General features: G+C 38.2%; 1 protein-coding gene across 5 annotated transcripts in view; it reads right to left on the bottom strand.

Moving 5' to 3' along the window:
* Positions 1-2,339: 2,339 nt before the first annotated feature.
* Positions 2,340-23,699, bottom strand: part of FRYL (FRY-like) — a 112,690-nt gene continuing 91,330 nt past the window's right edge. For 2 of the 5 annotated variants that reach the window (XM_012724184.1, XM_012724185.1), the window contains exons 51-62: positions 22,511-22,519; positions 21,960-22,163; positions 20,713-20,880; positions 15,219-15,463; positions 14,494-14,701; positions 13,022-13,171; positions 12,317-12,415; positions 8,516-8,584; positions 6,348-6,365; positions 5,503-5,613; positions 4,618-4,808; positions 2,340-4,332 (exon numbers count right to left, since the gene is read on the bottom strand). In XM_012724184.1, coding sequence (XP_012579638.1) covers positions 4,074-4,332; positions 4,618-4,808; positions 5,503-5,613; positions 6,348-6,365; positions 8,516-8,584; positions 12,317-12,415; positions 13,022-13,171; positions 14,494-14,701; positions 15,219-15,463; positions 20,713-20,880; positions 21,960-22,163; positions 22,511-22,519 — 1,731 coding nt within the window. In that variant the 3' untranslated portion in view covers positions 2,340-4,073. The remainder of the gene's footprint in view (positions 4,333-4,617; positions 4,809-5,502; positions 5,614-6,347; positions 6,366-8,515; positions 8,585-12,316; positions 12,416-13,021; positions 13,172-14,493; positions 14,702-15,218; positions 15,464-20,712; positions 20,881-21,959; positions 22,164-22,510; positions 22,520-23,699) is intronic. The other 3 variants (XM_004681303.2, XM_012724187.1, XM_012724186.1) reach the window with 2 other exon arrangements.

Below are 23,699 nucleotides of genomic sequence, written 5' to 3'. Positions count from 1 at the left end.
TGGGGCAAAGCGGCTCCTGTAGCCCGCAGAACTTCCAGGAGCCTGGGTTTTCCCAGGAGTTCCCTTCTGGGAACTCCCCAATGGCCGATTCCCCCTCAGTTATCTACCTGCTAGTGAGTCCAGGGTGTTTTCGTTTGGGTTGAAACTTGTAGTAAGTGAGTCTATAGTCCGTTTTCAGTCCTCAATTCCTATGTAGGCCTGGACTCAGTGATCTCCGCATCTTTACCCTGCCATCTTCCTGGTAGTTAAATATTCTTTAATGAATTTGCACTAATTTTTTTTTAAGAAAACAAATTTTTGCGTGTGTTTCAATTGTGAATATCTGTTTTATATCATTCTTTCTGTGTACTTTTTCATCTCGGTAGTAATCCCTGTGGGTTTCCCACCACCAATTCACCCATGTGCCATCACCATAGTCCCGTGCACTCTTCCCACTCGTTCTGATCCCATTTCCCTTTCACTCCCGTAAATTGTCTCTGGTTTATAGTTGTTCTTTGTTTTCATTTTTTACTTTACTACATTTGCTTCTCTTTTTCCGATCCCTTATACTTCTGCTATTAGTGAAACCATCTGGTATTTTTCTTTTTTTCGGGCTTATTTCAGTAAGCATGCTTCCTTTCTTCTCCACCCATGTTCCTGCAAAAGGCATGTATTTATCTTTTTGATTGCTGAGTAATATTCCATTGTGTGTGTATACATACGCACACATGTGTGTGTGTATGTATGTGTATATATATATATAATGTGTATATATATATATATAATGTGTATATATATATATATATATATATAATCCAGTCATCTGCTTTTGGGCATTTGGGTTGATTCCATGCCTTCCCTATTGTAAATTAAGCCCCAATATACATGGGGGTGCATTTGTCCTTTTGATGTTTTTGTGTCCTTTGGGTAGGTAGGAGTGGGATTGCTGGGATATATGGAAGCTTTTTTTACCATTTTGAGAAACCTCCACAGCTTTCCACAGTGTTTGTACCAGTTTGCATTCCCTACCAGCAGTGTAGAAGAGTTTATTTTTCTCTACATCCTTGCCAACACTTATTGTTGCTAGTTGTTTTAATATGTGTCATTCTCACTGGTGTGAGGTGGTAGCTCATTGTGGTTTTAACTTGCATTTCCCTCATTCTAAGTGGTGTTGAACATTTTTCATATGCCTATTGGCCTTCTGCATTTCCTTTTGGGAGAAGTGTCTTTGTAGCTCTTGTGACCATTTTTTGTTGGGGTTGTTCACTTTATTTTTGTTGTGTTTAACTAGCTCTTTGTGTATTTTTGTGATCAGTCCTTTGGCATTAGTATTGTGTGCAAATATTTTTTCCCATCAGCCACTAATTTTCTTAATGGAGCTGCTAGTGCCTATTTTATGTTTCTAGAAAGTGAGAATCAGATTGTGTTCTTAGGTGGAAATCAGACATTTTCAAAAATAGTACAAAACCTGTTTGTCATGGGTTATGGTGAATAGTATTTTAGCAATAAAATGGGACTCTCAAGCTATGGATGCAATGGGAAGTTTATTGGACAATTTTTCAAGCAAATAGACTGGAAGGAAATGCTCCCTACTGCTATTATTTTTGGATCTCTAGGTATTGAGAAGTGAGTCCCAGTTTTCTTCAATATTGCCTATATTTGCTAAAACGAGTTACCCTGAAAACAAACAAACAAAAAAAAAAGGGCTGTCAAATACAATTATAACTATAGTGGTTCTAATAGCTTGTTTTTTTATGTAGGCTATGCTGACATCATTTCACATTCATGGACCTAAATAAGGGAAACTTATTATGGCGAGTCTGTTCCAGAATGTTGAACTTTCCTGAACTCAAGGTACATCGTGGCTTTTCCATCTCTGACTAAAGGTAAAGAAAAATGTTTCCTATCTTGTGTAAAACTGGTTTTCTATTTTAGAAGTAGCATAAAGAGACTTCTAGGTCTCTTCTCTTGGTATTATTTTTCAAACGTGGTAAATTGAGCAGGCAGAAGAAAATGGTGGCATAAGCAAACACTGAACTCTGAATGGAACAGAGGTATGTGATGTGCATTTAATACACTGTTGAAAAAACAGACTTTAGTGGAGGAGAAAAGTAGTATATGTTTGAGGAAAATCCATTTACAAAAGGACAGTCCTAAAGATTGTATCTGTATTTTGCTTTCAGGAGGTATATTCATTTTTATTAGACTAGGTTAAAACTTTAGCTGTTTAGAAGGTTTGGACATGCAATCTAATCAATTTTCTAAACTTTCTAAAGGAAAATTGTAAGGAGTGAAGGTTACATTTGAAAAGTGTCTATGACATATACCATCATTATTCATCTTAAAATACAACACAAACCAACAGCTACAACGCTTTTTATTTTAACAAAAAAGGATATAAGGAGGGTGAGAAAAATAGGGGATGGGTTAAGATAGGATGTCAAGTGTGGTGTGTCTGGACACCATCTGTTTCTTCCTGCCCCACACCAAAAAGTTATTAAATAATTTAAAGAACACCCATTTACAGTACTAGAACACCATCAAAATAATTGCTTTTATATCAGGGTCAAAAATACAGTGATTATGAGTGTGCCGTGACCGGTTACACACTTCTACAGGTAACACAGCTGCAGTCGGCATCCAGCAGTGTGCATGGGCCTTCAGTTAACGCACTGGAGCATAATTAACATCTCTGGCAGGGTCCACGACCCCAAGAGAAGGCAAAGCTAAGCATTTCATTTCTACATTCCAAACTCTGGAATCACAGAGCCCAGTTTAAAAGAAAAGTCACAGTGGATAAGAGATGCATATAAAAAATACAAGGTGTTCCTTTCAAATTAGAGGAATTGTGGGACTACATTCATTTCTTTTACAAAATGCTATTTAAAAAAAAGGACAGAATCCAGTTCATGTTATGCTACAGACTTAGTAAGTATATTGCATGTTGTGGTAGTCAGGCTTCCTTTCATTTCCCCCTAGAGCCCCAGGTTCTTTTAGGGTGAAACACACAAGTCCTGAATAAACACATAAAAATGCAATCGCATCTCTTCTTGAATTCCACAGACGTCAGAGCCTGCAAGTCATATACTCTACCACCAGTGACCACAATATTTTTCTTTGACTTTGTACACCTATTCTTGTATAACAGTGCATTGCACAAATGTACAAGAAAATACTGGTTTTAATCTATACAGTTTCTATAATTATGGAGTAAAATAAGTTAACTTTTCTAATGAGAATAGCTGACGGGCAGCATACACCTTTATTTTACATTTTAAAGTCTCTGCAGGCATCTACTTTGGTTAGTTAACAATCGTAACATAAGCACTGATCAGAGAACTGAGCAGCATTCCAATAACGTTAACAGATATATTATTTCTTTTTGAAATACTGGGAAAGCCCAGTTTTAAAATATTATTAAAATGTTCTAACATTTACACACTATGAGAGTTAGAGCTAATAAAATAAAATTTCTTCAAAAATAATCTTGCAGTGCTCTTTTAGGCATGCTCTGAGACGTTATTACCAAACATCCATACCTGGAAAATGTCACCATCACATATTCACACATCCCAGCTCACACATCATTCCTTATATAGTCCAAAACAAAAACACCCACACCCTTATCCCACATTGTGAAAAATCAATGGTTTTTGCAAATAAGTCTTTATTATCTATCAGACTGAAAGTTCTTCATGTAGATGATAGAGCATCAGTTGCTCATGACTGCTGGAAATCCAAGCAGCTTTGCAGGTCTTCAGCCTCCATTTCAGCCTCATTTTACCTGCTTGCCAATGTTTCAGTATTAGAGGCCATTATTGCATCTTAGAGTTCCTTTCCTTCTCCAGAAAGTAAAGTGTTTGGATGCATCACTTTTAGCCCTTTTCGATTAAGTAATATTTAAAAACTCCTTCGTCTGGTTATTGTGGGAGGTATTGGCAGCTGTTAGCCTTCCTTTATCTTGACCGTTAGTCACACTGGTTGTGGATGCTGCCAGAAAAGTTATCAAGTGAACTGCAAGGGTTTATAAAAGGTGCTTGCTAAATTTCTTAGTCATCTTCGGATTAGTTTCTTTCCTAAATGGTTTAAGTTTCTCAGAATCCAGTGCTCACCAAATTTCCAATTGGTTTAGCCTGTGCTAGAAGTTGGTATGATTGCACCATGCGTAGACTCTCTCTTATTTCTAGATTAAGTTCCATCAGTTTGTAGTTGGCTTCTGACATGTCCAAGTCAGAGCCTATAACTGCAAAGCTTCCTGTCTGGCCCAGCGTCTGGTGATGGAAATATATATGTAACATGGTCTGCACAGGGTCATCTTCACAACTGCCAAAGATGTCATTGGGCCAGAGAGATCTGAAAATATAACATTTAAGTCCACATAAAGATTAACTACATCATCAGTGAATATCTATAACCACAAAGTTCCCTTGGAAATCATTAAGGAATTTGTCTTACTATTTGAGCAAATATATTACTGAAGGTATAACAGAGTAAACAAAATCTGAAATTGGTGTCATTACAGTCTAACTGTAGAAAATGGTCCTTTCCTTTCACAAAAACATGATACTAAAACATCAAAGTGAAAATCAACCATTGTCTAAGTTTAAAGGCATCTCTGTAAATCTCTTCATATTTTACCTGAAAGCTTTAACTTGTGCTACGGCTGATATAAATTCCTTATTTTTCAAAGTTTCAATTAAGGAATGAATGGCAGTTTCTATAGTAGTTTGTGCAGCTTTGGAAATATCAATTTCTTCATTTTCTGAAGCTGACTCAGCTTCTTTGAGAATACTTTCTAGTTGGGCAAGTTCCTCTGACATGTTGATGACCTAAAAGAAAGAAATATGCTTTAAAAGAACATCTGGTTGGTTGTAGTATATAAAATTGGTAGTTATAGGCAGTTAATATTTCAAGTTCTCTATTCAGTAGAGAAGTCATTTCAGCAAATAGTCTTTACAAGTTATTTTATCAGGATTGTTATTACTGTAACTACACATATGTTAAAAATGCACTGTTGTGGGAGGGCTATGATAATTTTTTTTGACTTTTAAAAATCTAAAGCTTTTCCATTAAAATTATTTACCCCTCAGGGTATTTTATGTAAATCAGTTTGTATATTTTGCTAAATTCATTTAGCCATTAAAAAGACAAACCATATCTCTAGTGATAGCTTCAGGCCCTACTCCTGAATCTGTACATTACTGACTTCCAACAGGCAAAGTTTTTTTTTTTTTTTTGACATGCATTACAGAAATATATATATAGACAAGGTGTTGAAGGGGCTTCACAATATAACTTTATGTCTATTGAACTGATGTATCTTCGTTGACTTGATTACAGATCTTTAAGGTCTTCCACCTTTTAAGACTGGTGGCTGTGTGCTGTATAATTTAATAACAGGTCCTGGAATAACAGAGCATTTCAAAAAAATATAGTGAAAAAATTTTGCTCCTGACTTTTGACATAAGTTCCCCTACAAATATTTTAATTTTCTACAATTGGCTATGGATGCCTAGTACTTACCTCTGCTTCATTTTTTATTGTGTTTACTTGGTTGATAAGTTTACAGTAGGCTTGGAACAAAAGCAGCAACTGAAAATGCAACTTGTACAACCTTCGACAGAGCTCCAGTTCCTAGAAAGAAGTGACACTACTAAATTCAGGTATGATTTTCCATGCTAATCTGATTAGCTAGATATAACTTTTTTGGAAGTAATGCTAAGTAAATAGTTATGTTTATGTTAAAATTGTCTTTGCAATAGCAAGTTAATATGATGTGAAGCTGATGAAAGACAAATGAGAGATGTTTTAAAGTCTGGGATCAAAGTAAATGTTTAAAGATTTGGTTACTTAATTCACATTTAATGTGAAGCACATTTCCACATTGAGACAGGTAGCTTTTAAGCAGATTATATACTATACTTTAAAAAAAGGATTCACTAAGACTTATCCTTTTAAATGTGTAGGGAAATGAATTTGCAAGTGTATACTTTAGCCACACTGATATACATTAAGTGCTTGATAAATAAACTCTTGCCTAAAATGTGAGAAGAGTTTAAATTATTAACGCCATCTTGTAATCTCATTAAAACAAGGCAATAAAATTAATATATGCACTTTAATTTTTTTAATTAAGAAATTTAAAAGATGTTAGCTATAGCTGTACAAAAGGTGATTGCTAGTTTTACATTAATGATAAATCTGTTTTTAGAGGACGAACATTTCATGGATTAGGGCTATGCAAAACTGAAGCACATACTACTTCTTAAAATAGTCCATGACAAAACATTGCTAGCTCAGAAATGACAAATGAAAATCAGGTTGTCTGACATGGATAAGTAGTCTATAAATTAAGACAGGTCACTTACTGCTAGAATTTCCATTTGCTAAGCAAGAAGGTGATCAGGTCACAAAAAATACAAAAGAAGAAAAAGACCAAGAATTAGTGTAAGAAATCATTTTAACTAGGGTCATAGATGTCCCAGGCAAATTGATGGATATTTAATTACACCTCAAACAAAAGTCTGGTGCTATTTTCAGATAAAATTTTAGGACTTTACCATAGCAATCCAGGGTGTTTTAAAATTCTTTACTGAATGGCATTTAGGCTACTATGATCTTGGGAAATTTGACATAAGTGGTTTTCTATACAGGTTTTTACAGTTTTCAAAAAAAAAACCAACTGTAATAAAATTTCATTAGTTAAGTGTAAAAATTCTGATGAGAAGAAGTGAATTACTCTTCTCAGAAAAGGACTAGTAAATCTGATAAAATACCCTGATTATCGCTGGTGCAGCTCACTCTAGGCTGCCTGCCCTTTACTGTCTAATTAGGTCCTGTGTTGCCATAATTGGTGCTGAGTCAAAGTTAAACTGTTGAAAGAAGTGTTATAGTTTGCATTCTGAATGTGTACTTCAGTAGATCATGCCCCAGCAACTTGGGTCTTTTTCTCATTAATGGAGAAGAATGATTTTCAACTAAAACAGCAATTGCCACCATGTAAATACTGCTCCTAAAAGTCCCTTTTGAAGTCTGCTTTTCTAAATAGTTTCCTCTGGTGGACTGTTGATACAAGGTTTCTATCAATTTAGAAAGGATTTGCTAAGCAAAGGTGAACTTTAGCTCCATACTACTTCATACTACTTACCATTCACAATGTGTAGTGAACATGAGTTGAGCACAAGCCAACGTCAAACACATTAGCATATCTAAATTCCTGAGGTTTTACTTTCTGGTTTTTATATGGCAACAAACAACTATTTGAGTTTAAATACTTTCTCACTCTGTTAGCATAAATAAATAGGACTTACTTCATATGCATAGATCCATAGCCTCTATTTTGGCATGTCATGGAAACCACTGATCAAAAGACTCCTACCGTAATAGTAGCAAATGAATTACTAGAGAGATTACTCTATTTACAAAGATCTCTCTGCATTTTTTTTTTTTGGACTGCTTATGCAAAGTCTGTATTGACACACTGGCAAAGAGTAGATAATGTATAAAAAGTATTCCTAACTCTCAAGCTGTAAATGAAACTAAATGTACAGTTTTTCTTTTTAGTTACTAGAAGATTAATCTATATTAAATGACTTAGACCCTTGGAGATATAAACTCCTAAAAAAGTGGCAAAGGTAGAATTAGAACCAAAAGATCTAATTCTAGTCTAGACGTTGGTCAATTCCTGACCTTACCTCATTTTTCTATGCAGAGATGATGTGACAGACTCTATTTTGGCATGTGCAGGATTTAGGGTCAGCCTGCCTAGATTTGAGTCTTAGTTCTGACTTTAGATAATTTGGTGCCTCTGAATCTCGTTTCCTAATCTGAAAAATGGGAATAATTATATCATCTACTAGACAGAGCTAAGGCCCAAGATGATTTTGAAATGCTAATAGCTAATATTTATTGATACTTTCTATTATTGATATTTCCATTGACTAAGAATTAAAAATTTTATTACAGTAACTTACAGTGACTAGAAATCTAACAAAGTAAAACTGAGTTTGAAAAGATTGGGATTCTGATGTCAAATGCAATTTTAATTGATCAATGCATCTTCTCCAAGTAAAGTTGCATTACGATTGGAAGAACTTGTTGGTTGTCTTAACATGTGATACATATTGTCTACTTTAAGAAAATATTTACAAAAACCAATTCATGCAATCAGAATTTCACCTTTAGAAAGGTTAATATCACATTATTCTCAAATTATCTTCTCAGGAAAGCAAGCTATCTGTAGAATACTAATGCTGAACAACAACAAAATATTTTTAAGAGCCAGATGCAACTGAGAGCCAGCCTGGACTTTCCAGATATCCATCAAGCTTATCTAGTGAATGTTATTAAGCTTCAGTCACAAAGCTGGTTGTTCAATTTTATTAAAGTGGTTTTTTCATTACTAAGCCAATATTTCATTGAACCTAACTTCTACAAAAATAGTTCTGATAGCACAAATGAAAGTTACAAATATTTCTAGGGGAACATACATATTATTCTACCTGATATAACAATATAGTGAAATTAAGAAACTTACTTGTGCTTCTGTATTTATGCTATACATGTCATCTTTGGCACCAAAGGTCCTCTTGCAGTTGTCTAACCACTAAAGACATAAACAGCAATGCATTTTAATACAGGAATTAGACATTGCACAGTGAAGCTGGGACTCTAGCAACCTATGCATATTAAACAAAAGTTAACTTGAATTCATACCTTATTTTCTAAATGCAGCAAATCGAGGCAGATGATACTGTCAGTATCACTAGAGTTCACTTGTTACTGCTATCTAATGGAAAAACAGGCTATCTCTGAAGGATCTGGAGTGCTGCCATCCCAGTAAAGGATATTTTTTAGTTTGCACATTTTATTAGAAATCTTCACATCCTATACCTGACCTTTGTCAGAGGTAGGATTGGGAAATGAAAGATGAGCTTTCCCTCTAGTCAATTTAATAAAGGCAACTTAAAATTAACCAAGTCTGTTTGCTTATCTGAGGTCTAATTCTCAGAAGACAGTGTCAGTTTTAATCACTGAGACAGAAACCAAAATCCATTTAAATCTTATTTCTTTTTTTTTCCTGGACAGTAATGAATGACAAAGAATTACCTCCAAAGAATACTGAATATAGAAGCCTTATTTTTCCCTATCTGGAGCTACTCCTAAACTGTATATTTAAGGTACCTTTTTTTTTTTTTAAAGATTTATTTATTTATTTATACAGAACTGGGGTATAGGCCAGAGATGCGGAGGGTGAGAGGATTCACCAGAGACAGAGTGGGGAGCAGAACAGACAGATCGAGGAAGTACACTGCTGAGGGGAGCAGCGGGCGGGTCAGGAGAGGTCTGCCACGCCATGTGGATCTCCTCCAGGGCAGGCGGGAATCGAACTCATGCGGAAGTGGGTTTAGATTCTCAGTGCTGTGCTTTTAACCCGCTGCGCCACCAGGGAGGGCCCTAAGGTACCTTTTTTTAAAATTATTATTTCTGTATCAAACTGGGGTTAGGTGAGAGGTGTGTGTAGGGCGGCAGGTTAGAGGATTCACCGAGACAGTGGGGAACAGAACAGACCGACCGAGGAAATACACTGCTGAGGGGAGCAGCAGGCGGGTCAGGAGAGGTGGGGTTAACTTCCTAGCTAGGGATTGAACTCAGACCATAGTGGTGGTAGTGCTGACACTTAACCCCTAGGCTTCCAGGGAGACCCCCTTATCTTTTTTGTTGATAAAACAAAAATAGTATTATAGGTTAGTAGGAAAAAACCACTGAAGCAATAGAATTTTTAAGCTGTTGGGAGAGCTAAAACCTTCAGATATTGACCATTTGAGATTATTACCTTGTGTGACTTCCTAGTCTTTTTTACATGTATGATAAAATTAAATATGATAATTACTGATACAAACTACATTAAGTTTAATTTTTGACAGTCTTTCTGTACTATTGGGTTGTTGGAATTGTCATGACTTTTCCAACAATCCAATATAGATTTAAAATTCTCAAAGGTAGCTTAACATTCTACATGCAAGGAATTAAAATTAGACTTCAGTTATTTCAAAAACAATTCTCTTTGACCTTGTGTCCCTTTTATCTAAGTCCCTCTGAATGAGCAGGTTCTAAGGCTATTTGGTTGACAGCATCTCCAAAGAAAAACATGCTAAACCTCTCACCTCAGAGCTGCTGGCAGCATTATCAAACATCACCAACAGATTTCTTTATATCCGCAAAATTCAGCTCACAGCATGGAATTTGTACATTGATTGGTCTTCATTCATACAAAACGTTAAAATGCTTAGACAATCATCACCTATCCTAACACAAGTTGTGTCTATGCAATAACTTGGAAAAGGTTATTTATTGATTCCTTATTCTTACTAAATTTTTATACTGTATGCCTTTGGGAGGGGGGTGGCATTACCCAAAACAAGTATTTCTAGTTTTTATTCTGTTAAAAAACAAGTCCCAAATTTACTGTCCCAAGAATACACAGTGGGCTAGAATACAGGCCCGCCCAGCCTTTTCTAGCCAGCACACATGACACATTAGATAATGTTTAATAATGTGCAGTTTACATCTGAACATCTTCCTGTGAGTTTTCTTTTCTCAAGGTGCAAATGAAGGTTAAAGTTTCACTGGAGGAAGTCCTGCTTCTGTGCAAACAAAGTCACCAGCATAAGGTCAGTCCTACAAAGTCCACTACGGCCGCTAAATACCATCAGGCAGGATTTAGGGAATTAGAAAGTACTGGACAGCTCTTCAGTGTTCCCAGTGCTTACTCGGGGGATATCTGTTGACTCATGTCCCTAGGTGAAGAAGTGGAACAAAGTAGTGGCCTACAGTTTCAGGGACCAGAAAGCAGGGTCATCAAAGGTAGTGAGGTATGGAGGGCCACAGTCCTGGAGAAAGGTACCGCAGAAGGACCCAATAGTCCAGGACAGGTTGCCCTGTTAATCCTGTGAAGGAGAGATTGAGAAACCAAGCAGCAGCCTCTGAGGCTAAAGAGAGGGAGGCCAAGCCTGGTGGGCTCTTGGTGGGGGGAAGACAAAATTGTTTATTCAGTGCCTGCCAAGAATTGAGGAGGGGGACCTGAATAAATACCTGACATCGCTACAGGTTCTCAGAAGTCCAAGACTCAAGGGATAAAGGACTTATCATTAACAAGCAATTAGATGGAAAAAAAAATGAATAAAAAGTTTTGCATTCATTGGTAGAAGAAAGGTGAAAAGTGACAAAGAATAGATAAGAAATAGTGAGCATGGTGCTCATTTTTTTCTCCCACAGATAAAGATTTAATTGATTAGGCACAATTTATTAAGGAAAACTATCTCCCTTCATCGCAGAGGCACCTTTGCTGTAAAATATGCGACTATGGACGTGTGGGTTTGTTACGGGGTTCCTTAAACATGCCACTGGTCTGTCTACCTAGTCTTACACTACCTCCTTTTGGGATTTTATTATAGGTCTTACTAGCTAGAAGCTGAACTTTGTTAGGACTTTGTTTTGTTCCTGAAATAATCCTCCAATCTAAAATTACCATTTGTTAAGGCCTAAGGTCGTATCTCTGTTTCATGAAGTTTTCTGGGTGGCCTTTTATCTAATGTGACCTGTATTTGGAAATCATAGCATTTGGTTCTGCATTAGTTTTCTCTTAGATCTTTATGATTATGGGAAGTGCTTTTACCTACAGCTATGACCTATGAGGCTTTGTTTTTGTTGCTGATTATTCACATATATATCAATGTGTTAAATATTTAATACCAATGAAAGACCATTTGAATTCCTGATCCAGGAAAATGGTCTGTTGTATGCAGCTTGTGTAAAAAGGAGCAGCTTTTTTTGGTTTATTGCCAGTTGGTTCAAAACATACTGGACTTAAACTCAGGGCATGGAACTACTGTGCTTTGCATGCCACTCTGGAACTTAAGAAACACTTCTGACGGGTGAGGGAGATCGTCTGTCACGTGTGCTTCTCCCTGCTGCTTTCCCATACAGACTCTTGCCGCAGGCCCAGGTTTTCTGGTCCACACCATCATACTGCATTGCAGAGGAACACTGCTTGTATTTCCCTACCTGCAATGCTGAGGGCAGCCACACTGTCTCCACACAAAAACTTTTTATAAAGCTGTAGGTTTCCATTTTGCAACTTAGGCTCTTCAAGGCCCGACTTCTAAAAGCCATGGATAGAAAAATCACAGGACAGCTCAAAGTCCCTAACCGTTTCCAGTGAAGCCCTGAAGCACATGCTAAGACGTCCTCTTCCTATCTCACCCTTTGTGCTTCCAGGTCGACTCTTTCAGTGTCAGAGCAAGCTACTTTTCTTACACGGTAAAGAGAAACTGACCTGCTCAGCGGCTTCTCTCTTGGCGTTGTATGTATCCAGGTGTTCTTGCAACTCCAAAACACTGAACTTGAGTGTTTCCAGTAAACCACATGACATCAGCTGTCGAGTCAAACATGAGCAAAGTTATCATTTCTGCTTGAAATCATGAGACTGACAATGTTGACTCACAGAATTTTTTTTTTGCATCCTATTTAGGGAGCAATAAGGGATGCTGACACCATCTCTTACTAAGGGATGTGGGGAAGAACAAGCATGTCTTCAAAGGCTTTAAAAAACTGGCTGAGGCAGGAATGGTGCTCCAGGTTAGTATATATCTTACGGGTAAACTCCTTGAAGCTTTTAAAACCATAACTCCTTACATTGTTTAATACACAGTCTACAAATATGGCTGCATATTAAGTCAGAGGAAAACCAGGGACTTCTGGTTCTCCATAACACTCTTACTAATTTGATTCAAAAACCTAAGGAAAAGTAAATTTCTAAAAGCCATAGTTTCCCCATCTAGGCCTGGTGGAGGGTGAATCAGGGCAGGATGGGTCAGTCAGAAACAATCACTGCATGTTCTGTACTGGGAAGGTACTAACAATCAAGCTGAAATATGAACATGCACACTTTCAAATGCTGAATTACTTTGTGCAAAGACCACTCACTGAATGCTGCCATTGAAATTTAGCTTTTATAGTTAGCACTGAAGTGAAAACTTACTGTTTCAGCATCCACAAAGACCGTAGGGCATTCTGAACACATCATCATCACCTCCAGGGAACTTTTAAATTTGGTGCCAATGCGTTGTAGACTCTCACCAAGAAAGCTGACTGCTTCATTAGTTATGTCTCCAAACTTTCTTTGAATTGTCTATGGAAAAAAGCATTGAAAAAAGGTTAGTATTTCATAAGAATGTATACAATAATGGTATATAATTGCAGTGATACCTTACTTATGAATCTGTTTATAGGTAGTTTTTTAGGAAATAGTTTAATTTCTAAAAATGCTAAGATTTACAAAATAGTATTACCGAAAATGAAACCAACACTATGTGGCATTTCCCTCCTCCCTGAAATTTCATCAGTAGGGGAGACAGAAGGAATACATGCTGGGAAATGGTCCTCACGTATCTGAGGAATTAACTTTTGCTCAAAATAAACTTGGTAAATGCAGTTTACTGTCTTTGGCACTAGGCTGCCATCTGACTAATAGGTAATAACTTCTCAGAACTCATCAGTGCTCACTGACATACAACTACCAGATAGTGCTTGTTACTCAATGCTGAGACAGTAGTATCAGTATATAATAATCATACAAACAGCTAAATGTGTACCTAACAAGTAGACGAACAGGGCTGTTAGGTGTAATTTTATGATTAATTATTAAAGTGAAGCTAAGCCACAATCTGAAGCTTAGTTTAGTGTGTAGTATATAGTATTACCGGAAAGAATATGAATATAAAACAAGTAGCAACACAGAACTACTGAGAAAGTGTTCAAATGAACAAGCACGAAAGAACTCCCAGGAGGAAGAGCCTGGAGTGCTGGCAGTGCTGCAGTGAGACTGTGTCTCCGTGGGGCCCTCCCCGGGTGGGGTGCGGGTGGAGGCAGCACTTCCTCAGACAGGGAAGGGTCCTGAAGATAACGACTGTAACAGTGGCATCTCTCTGCCTTGCTTTACCTAACTGCACACTGCTCAACATTATATACATGAGCTACGTCTGCGGTAAGAATTCTACTCAGTGTGAAGCAGGTAACATGCCAGCACCTAGTGCGTACTCAACAAATGTCAACATGCTCATTACTTACTGTTTTTACAGTTGAGGAAGCAAAAGCTTTCAGATGTCCAAACCTTAGCAAAAGTGCCAGTGTTTTGACCCCTCTGTTACAACTGTGCCATGAAATGGTCGTGAGTGCCTGAAGGCAGGACTGTATCTCACATCTGGCATCCCTGCAGGATATGACCTGATGCTGGTGTGATTATTTTCATCTTCTAGCCATTGGGGGTGGGGGGTGGGGTGTAGCTGTACTAGTGCTTGTGTGACCGAACAGAGGTACAGCAATATTATAAAATGCTTCTTAAAGAAAACTAGTGGAAGTACTAAAATCTGCTATACTGATTTTTAAACCAAGGAAAGGCCTTAACGCCGTCGCGTGACTGTAATAGGAATTCAGAAACAGAGCCGCACTGACCTGAAATAGCCTGGAGAACACATGGAAAGTGAACACAGCGCAGGAGCCGTCCGTGTCAGACAGCATCTGGCCCACATGGCAGCGCCAGGCTTCCTCCTCGTCGTCACAGGCCGCGGGCTGGAAAGCAGCGATGATGGCAGACAGGAATGGCGACGGCAGTGGGGATGACTGCACCTCCGGAAAGCCTTCGTGCTCCTCTTCGTCTTGACTGTTACACAGACACCAGTCACCACGGTACCAGCTCAGACCAGACTCAGCTGAAGTGGTTGAGTTAAGTCCCTCACAATATGTACTTTGCTTTTGTATGTGTGAACTGGACTTTCAAAAATCTGACCATTTGATAATTAAACTAAAATAGTTTTTGGACTGAATCCAGACTTATTCTGGGATTACAGAAGTTTATTTTGTAATTTTGATACTTCCCTCTGGCCATGGCCCAGACAACACTGAATCTCATACTTTGCCACTTGGCTCCCTGTCAAAATAGGTGTCAGGTGAGCTTCCGAGCATAGAGGGCCACTCCCTGGGCTGAGAATGGACTGTTTTTCTTCATGTGATGTGAGCAATGGGAAGTAACTCCATCACAGTAGTTCTTTAAGAATAAAGACAGTACCCTCACAGACTAAAACATACACAGAAATGAAAGTCAAATAAATTGAATCCAGGGTAAAATCTAGGAGGAGATGGGAGAGAAACTAGCACCCTACTAGAAAGTCTATGCTTACCTGGACAGTCCAGAAAAGTCAGCTTCTTCTTCTTCACATCTTTCATCTAGTTCTTTTAAAGCTAGAGTTACATCATCCTCACAGATTGACTCAGGGTAGCTTCCAGGAGCTATTGGCTCTGGCATTTCAGCTTCCTCCAAATCAAGAATTCCCTGACACACAAGAGAATCTTGTTCTTGCATTAAATATGACCCATCATCTTCAAAGGCTGTAGTAACCTGTTCTTTTAATACTGAGCTTGTATCCTGTAAAACAACCATATTGTATGGACTTTAAAACCATTTACAAAGAGAATTTTTTTTATTGCAGAAAAAATAGTGCTATTAATCTACATCTATTTTATGAGGTCTCCTTCAGCACAGTGTTACTGTTCTGATTACAGTAAATTTTTTTTTTAAAGTTCCATGTTTAAAAACAGATTCAAGCTTCAATGTATTACTTCTTGTCTTAGACTATTCAAGGAGATCTTTTTGCTCTTAATAGGATTTAGGTGTTTGTGTAGAAATATGGTCATGGGAAAAACAACTTCTCTCATATGTGATGGAGGGGTCATTTTCAGATAAGACCACACAGTAACTCACTTCAGGTTTGAGTATTGAAAATGCTTCCTCATTGAGGTTAGAGTTCAGAAGACACTGGGAAATGTTAAACTGTTGTGTTTAGGAAAATTCAATGAACTATAAGCTCTTTATCAAATTGTAACTGCATTCCCCTAAGGAAATGATAATACAGACGTGTGCTATAAAGTATAAAGTGGCTTTACTTTCCAATCTGTGGCAACATTACCAGAGTAGCACTGCTGTGTGCTGACATGGAGTTAGAACCACTGTACATGTTGGCTGACAATTTTTAATGTGTTATCTCTGGTAGTATCAACACTAGTTCTAAATTGCATGATTTTTACGTTAATCAGTTTGAAAATAATGAGCACTAGTGGTCTAAGTGTTAGGAATAAAAATTAGCTTGTTTCAGTACGTTGACTGCCCTATGCTACTGTTTAGTTGTACAGTAGTTTTTGGTCTCTTTTTCATAGGCAAAAATAGAACTTTCCTTCCAAAATATGAAAAGAAAATATAACACTCCCTGAAGCTAGAACCATCCTAGACCTTAGTTTATTCACCTGTAAAATTGACCTATAAAATAAAGTGAAGAATTCTGACCATTTTCTGGGTGGGGTGTTCTGGAATAAATTATTTTGTAATTACAATTAATTTATGATCTAATAATGGGGGTAGGCTAATATACAAATGATGATAATATATATTAAGAGTATGACAAGTAGAATGTAAGTATAGCCAATATACCAAGCACTCCCTGTTTTTAAAGAAGGGAAAGCTCACATCTAGTTGAGGCAATCGAGACTAGTCTCATCAGAAGCTTTGGCAAAGATAGGGTAGCAATAGTATGTACGAAATGATTTGATTTTCCTCCTCCTGTGTTCAAACTTTTAAGGCCCAAATGTAATAGCATTTGGAGGTGTGATCTTTGGGAGATACCGGTGTCCCGAGTACGACCCTCAGGAATGGGATGAGTGCCCCAAGAAGTGCTAGCTTGCTCATGCCATCCTGCGAGGATATAGCAAGATAAATGTCTGCCTGCAAGAAGAGGCCCTCACCAGAGTATGACTCTGCTAGGGCCCTGACCTTGGACTTCATGGTCTCTAGGGCTTAGAGAGGTTTCTGTTGTTAAGTCACCCAGTTTACGGTATTTTGTTACAGGAGCCCATCCTAACATGGTACTTCAGGGGGTGGGAATTAGAAGGTATCAGGATACAGAAATAAGGGAGGAAAACACAAAGTGCACTAACATTAAGAGAACATTGGTCTGGAATTAGTTAAACAGGTTAACCACAAACTCTCGGGTCTTCACAAATAGTACTTTCTAAATAGTACTTTCTAAATAATAGTATACAGTCAATCTACTAGTGTATACTCTATAAACTCCATTTAAGGTTTCCATTTGAAATTTTCTTCCTTAAGATCTGGTCATTGAAGGGGTAAGCATTAATTATTTGGAAAGACAGTTTATGTGATAGTGCTAGACACACACTATAATTGGCATTTTAATGGGAATTATATTTTCTTTTTCTATCAATTTGAACATACCATGTTGAAATAACCCACCAAACTTCGTAGCTTTTCATTGGTTTACACAGGCATTTGGTTGTCATTTGTTCTGGAATAACAATTTGAAGATTGATATTTTATATGTAATAATTATAATATACACTGAGATTTTCTAGTAAATTTCATAAAGGGTGCTTTTGGACTAGTAGAATGGATTCCATAGCTATATGTATATTATGATAATTAAATTTCTTATTAGATACAACATGTGCATTTTGTTATATTCAAAGATTTATTTCCTATAAGGAATCGTTTCTGTTATTCTTGAACTGTTTCCAAATTATAAATACTAGAAGAAATCCTGTGATTTCTCTAATAAGCACAAGTTTAGAACTTAATCCATTCTATAGCCCAGAAATATCTGTCCTGACATGAAATGCTTTTACCCTTTCTGATTTTAACAAATAAAGAGGGAATAATTCAGGTACACATTTCCAGGAATTATCTTTTTCCCTTTAATTCACAACTTATTTCACCTATTAAAATTAAGTCCTTATTTTAAAATTTTGCCTTAAGTTATAGTTTTATGTCAACATCCTAGTGTTTCCACACATTTTTAGAAAAGGCAGTTTTGGGTCATTTGATGCTACTAGAGCCAGCAAAGAAAAACAAATTAGGCCAATATAATCAACAGACACAGATTCATACTATTATGTGTAGACAGCCATTTTTTGGTTAATTATCCTGTTTTATAAAGATATTTCTAAATGAAACAGCATCACAAAGAACTACCATTATCACACACACACAAAAAGCCTTAATTTGAAGTGTTTTTCCCTTAGTAGAAAAAAATAACCTTAGGTGCCCTGAAAGTAGGCTTAATAAATACTGTCAGCTCAATAAATCCTCCATCTGAAGTAAGACAATTTTCAACAAAAATGGAAATAAGGTCCCAATTCATTCCTAACAGATTGTGATTTCTAGGAGGTAGTTTATGTACCATGATCACACCTGTTTGAATAACCACAAGTAAAGAGATTTCCTCATTGTTAGACAAAATAAAAATGCAATCACTAGCCATAGTGCTTTTGCTGAAGTATTTCCACTGTCAGCCTGCGCTTTTCCATGAGCATGCGTGTTGATCTTTTAACAAGCTGCTACCCAAACAAGTGGCAGTAAGTTTGACTACTAGTGGCGGCCAAAGGCTGAATCAGTGACGCCTGGCGCATGGGATGGGGGTACCTGTACGTAGCCTAGGTGTGTGGGAGTGTTGTCTGACACTCTGGTCACACAACAGCGAAACTGCCTGACCATGCGTTTCTCAGGACACATGCCCTGCGGCGCGTGACTATGTAACGGTCCCGTAAAAAGCCTCCCCGCAACCGAAGAGAACAGTCTACTAACAGGCATATTAGCTCAGTCCTGCAAACATTTTTCATGTTCACACACTGTGGAGTGTTCAGGTCTCCTGTAACTATTGCTAGTATTTTTTTGGTTTATCTCTCTATTCTGCATTTTCCAATTCACTCTCTGCTGAGTGACCTCCATCACACAGCCTTCTTCTGATGACCGGCATCTAATGGCACAGGGTGTCACATGGCATCAAAAAGGCCTGCAATTTAAAAACAAGCAACAACCAACCTACCCTAATCCGATTACGTAGTTCTGCTTAAAATCCTGCAGTGGTCTGGAGGTCCACCCCAGTACCCCCGTCTGCTCTCACTGTCCCTTGCTCCAGGCCTACCAGCCAGCTGTTTTTTTCAGATGCAACATGGCCTCTATAGCACTGTTCCCTCAGTAGGGAGCACTGCCACATCTTCAAAGCTTAGCTCCTTCTCGTCACTTAAGCCTCACCCAAGGTGCCACCATCTTTCTCTCCCTCACCACCTCCACATTGCTGCTAAGATTTCTTGGTATGAATAAAATGACCACTTTCTGACACATTCTTATATCTGTTTTGCCAGTTAAGGTTCTACTGTTAGAATTAAAACTCCAGAAAACAAGGAGTCTTTGCTTCACACAGAGCCTAGATGATGCCAGTATGTAGTGGGGCTCAAGTGACTGAGTGCTCAAGTCCCGTGTCCCCTCCAGGCATCTGGCACAGTGCTGGTCACGTCATCACTATCTTGAAAGAATTAAAATTCATGTGACTCCCTATCCTCGCAGGATTAAAGCCTAAGTCGTTAACACAACACATAAGACACTCAGGTAGCAGATCCCGTTCACCTCTCTATTGCTCCTGCTCTTCCTCCTTTCTGAGTACTGAGTTTCCTGAACACACCATATCGCTTCACAGCACCATGTCTTTCTACATCAAGGCCCCCTGCCTCATGTTTTCCAGAAGCCATGAAGCCTGTCCTTGACCATCACCTGCAACACAGGACTCGGCAGTCTTGCCTGAATGTTCACAAAGCCTCGAAAGCCATTTACTATGAGCTTCTCATGCTAACTGAAATGTTTCCTCTGTTTTAAACTTCTGTCTCCCTTGATACAAACAGACCTCTAGAACAGAGTCCTGTTCACTCATCTTTCCAGCATCTAACAAGAGTGCCTGGCATCTAGGAAAGTCTCCATGACTATTTGTTGAATTACGTGAACTCCAGCTATAATGAATATCAAAAAAACAAACAAACTTATACAGAAGCTGAAACGACTTCATTTCTAGAAGGCTACTTATTGTTCAAAAATATAAAATTGGCATCTTAGGAATATGAAACTTCAACTTACTGAAATAATGAAATTTCATCATTACATTAGTCTCGATCTAATAACTATATTGACTTGGTTAAGTGAAAAGTACAGCATCTTCCTAATATTTACCAAGCACATGTGACAGACCTATAGCAGTGACAGTTTTAAAGTTATCTATTTATAATCTTAAAAAAGAAATAGCACCAAGAAAACTAATACTTACTTATTTTTGGTCAGTCATTAGCTTGGAATCTGGCTTACTTCTCATAGGCCTTTCCAAAAACAATACTAGTAGTTCCAAAGTCTTTTCAAAGGTTTCATTCAACCAACTGCTAACACAGCTGGCCTGAGGTTTTAATTCTAATCATAGCCCCAATCACATGAACCCAAACACAAAGCAGAAAGAACAGAAAAAAGCGGTCCTTCACAGAAGGCACAGGCCACAGGAGATGCTGCTATCCCACAGAAGCGTCTGTACATTAACCTAATCACAATCCGCGACACAAAATGCTCATTCAAAACACAAGATTATTTTTAACCTGTAGGTCATTTCCTTAGTCCAAGTTTTTTAATCATCAGTTTTGACTCTTGTGTTGAAAACAACCTCACAGGTTAGAAATACTGAAACAAATCAAGTAATTAGCATATCAGCTGAAAACTCTGCTGAAGGAAAAGCAAGGATAACAGTGCTAAAAAGAGCCCCGATCGGCCATGCACCAGCCTCCTGTTCTCCCCACCTCAGGCAGCTGGCTGTTAGCATTGTCTAGAGAAGCCTCCAAACTGGGGGTTTCATCTCTGATCTGAAGCACCTCCTCTGCTGAGACGCTGCCGGTGGATTCCTGAGACTGAAGAAGTAAATCAGGATGGTCCGGCTCCGTCTCATCTGCAGCTGAACCATTGTTCAACTAGAAGAAGAAACAACACGGAATTCATGTCTGTCAGTGATGGTTGCTAAGGCTGTACAGTTTCTTGCTACTAGATCTTCTCTACTGTAAGATGGGGATGGGGTTTGGAGGGGGGAATGGGACATAAGGAGCTGTTTTGATGTCTAGAGAGTCGCTTTTTCTCCCAAGAATTGGTGCTGTTAATGCAATTCATCAGCAGAACTGAGATACTCCTTAATGGAGGGAGTATCTATACAAAAACTAGCAAAGTGGAAGAGCTCAATTTAACTCCCTGTTGAAGTGGATTCCTTATTTTTACAGTGATGATCTCTGTGTTCAGGGGTTTGAGGATTTTTGAGAGCGGGGCCATGTGGCTCCAGGCCCAAGTGCACAGCCCATTTGCAACAGGGAAGGAGGCACAAGTCTGAACAGTTCCTTTCAACAAAACTCATGAATTGCAAAAAGAAGTCAGGACAGTGAACTTGCTGTAAAGATAGTGCATCTTTAGTGAGTTTATAGTCTTTGAAATGTAGAGGGAAATGATTAGAGAAAAGAAACCACTGTGATTTTTCCTCTTTTAAACGGGGTTATACATTTTTCAAGATCAGTATTTAACCTAAGAAATATCAAGAGCCTGACTTCAGGAGGTTTGAATTTGGAAAGGAAAAAAAAAAGGCAAATAACTACAAAAGGATGTAGAAGCTGCTCAGGCCCTTGAGATGGCGAAGCAGCTCTCCTCAATCCATATACTTTGTCTGAAAAGTGGGTGTCAAATTAAGCAGTGTTGGTGTTCATGTTGATGCCACAAGATGCGTCCACTCATGAATAGGGCCTTTGAGAGGGCCCAGATGGGCAGGACTAGGAGAAAAGGTGAAAATGTCTTCGTGGCCAAGGGGTGTGTGTGCACAGTCAACCTGAGTGCTTAGTTCTGGCAGGGTTGGCAAGATAGGAAAATACAAAATTGAATGGGTAATGACCTATCAGCAGACGCATTTTATCCAAACTGAAATGAAAATCAGAAAATCAAGAGACACTGAACTATCGAGCTGGAAGTTAAAGCAAAACAAGACCAGCTGTGTGACTGAAGAGGTGAGCGCTACCATCTGTGTGCGGGACAGGATCTGGCTCGCTGTCAGCGCCGCCTCTTCTTCTGAGGACTCATCGGTGTCCTCCTGGTTCGTCAGGTTCAGGCTGGGGGTGCTGCTGGAGCACTGGTACTCCTGCAGGGATGGGGTGTCCCCTTTGTCAATACTGTCCAGTGAGCGCCTGCGAACTCCCCAGTTGAAATTATCCATACTTTCACCCTGGAAAAACAAGACACCATTCCTAAGACCTCAAAAACATGCTTGTAAAAATACAGTTAAATGCAATACAAAAAGAAAACATATATCAGATGGAAAATACTGAATGCATCACCATAAGCAGAGTTTCAATCAGCCCTTCAAATTATCAAAACTTGGAAAACATCATTAATTACTTGTATTTAAAGAGACCAAGATATGTGGTTGATATTCTGTCCTAACTAAATGATTTTTGTGACTACTATTCCTGGGACCATCATTTCTATTCTGACACAAACACAGATGAGACCACAGAGAAGACGAACACATCACAGATAACAGACAACTCACAACACCAGGCTGCAACTTACCTGCAGCTCCTGGTTAGCAAAAAGGAAAACACACAGAATTAGAAAGAACGGAGACAAACATTTAAATATATACTACCCTTTGGGGGAAAACTGATTTCTCAAACCCAAAGACTGATTCAAGCTCTGGATTAAGCTTTGTGTAGGAAGCCAACATGTGATTCAAATTATTTTTTTTATGCAAAATATACCGTGAAAAGTCAGACAGACACAACAACATTTCTGTGATACACTCTGGCAACACAAACTTTAAGAAAAATGTTCAATATTTACAAAGATTGAATACTTGATACAATGCAAAACTGACTTAAAATACCCACATTCAGTTGACAACATAAAGGTTTACAATATTTTTGTCTGTAGGATGGTTCTGACTAGCTACAGTGGCATTTTTTAAACCATAAAGTAGTTTAAAATCAAGATCCTGGGTATCAAAACCATCCTTGCCAGCTTCAAAAGGTCAAGAGGAAATATATGAGATTTTAACTTTACCCACTGAAGGATTTATGTATGTTTTATTTCTGTTATTTTAAGCTGATCCTTCCTTTTGGACAGATAAAACTCTTACACTTATTCTTAAGCCCTGATAGGACAAATTCCAGTGAATTGGCCAACATGATGTGATTCATTTGTATTCCTTTACTCGAGGGAATTGGCTAGAGTAGAGCTTTTTAAGTCTTTTTACTTTTTTATTTTTTACAAAATAAAGCAGAGGAATAACTTATTTCACATGAAGCTTAAGATGGGCATCAGCTGTGCAAAACCAAACCAGAGCTGCTCTTGGTGAGAAGGTGACCGGGCTCCGCCTGTGCGCTCCTTAGACTGCCCCTTGTTTCTCAGGGCATTTGAGATCAAGTTTCTGCAAGTCAGAGTCTGGAAAGCTACCCTCCTTGATATATTTCAAATGTTCTCATGTAGTGTAAGGTATTGTTATGGAATTATAGCTACAGGAATAGGTTCCCCTGCCCTCAATGAATACTTGGTAAATAAATCAACCCATTGTGGGCTCTAAAGATGTTGGGGGCGGGGGGGCGGGGGGTCAGCACCAGTTTGTTCAATTGTTTTTTGTTGTAATACTTTAGCAAAACTTTATCTATGCCTTAGAATGACATTATAATTGGAAGTGGCATAATTATGAGGCATAAATTAGCACCACCTTCCCCAAATTACTATGACTTAAACTAAAGGCAGA

Source organism: Condylura cristata, unplaced genomic scaffold (assembly GCF_000260355.1).
Source record: "Condylura cristata isolate star-nosed mole 26May11 unplaced genomic scaffold, ConCri1.0 scaffold00012, whole genome shotgun sequence".
Classification (NCBI taxonomy): Eukaryota; Metazoa; Chordata; class Mammalia; order Eulipotyphla; family Talpidae; genus Condylura; species Condylura cristata.
The sequence above is the reverse complement of the archived record's forward strand: the minus strand, read 5'-3'. Positions and strand labels throughout refer to the sequence as shown.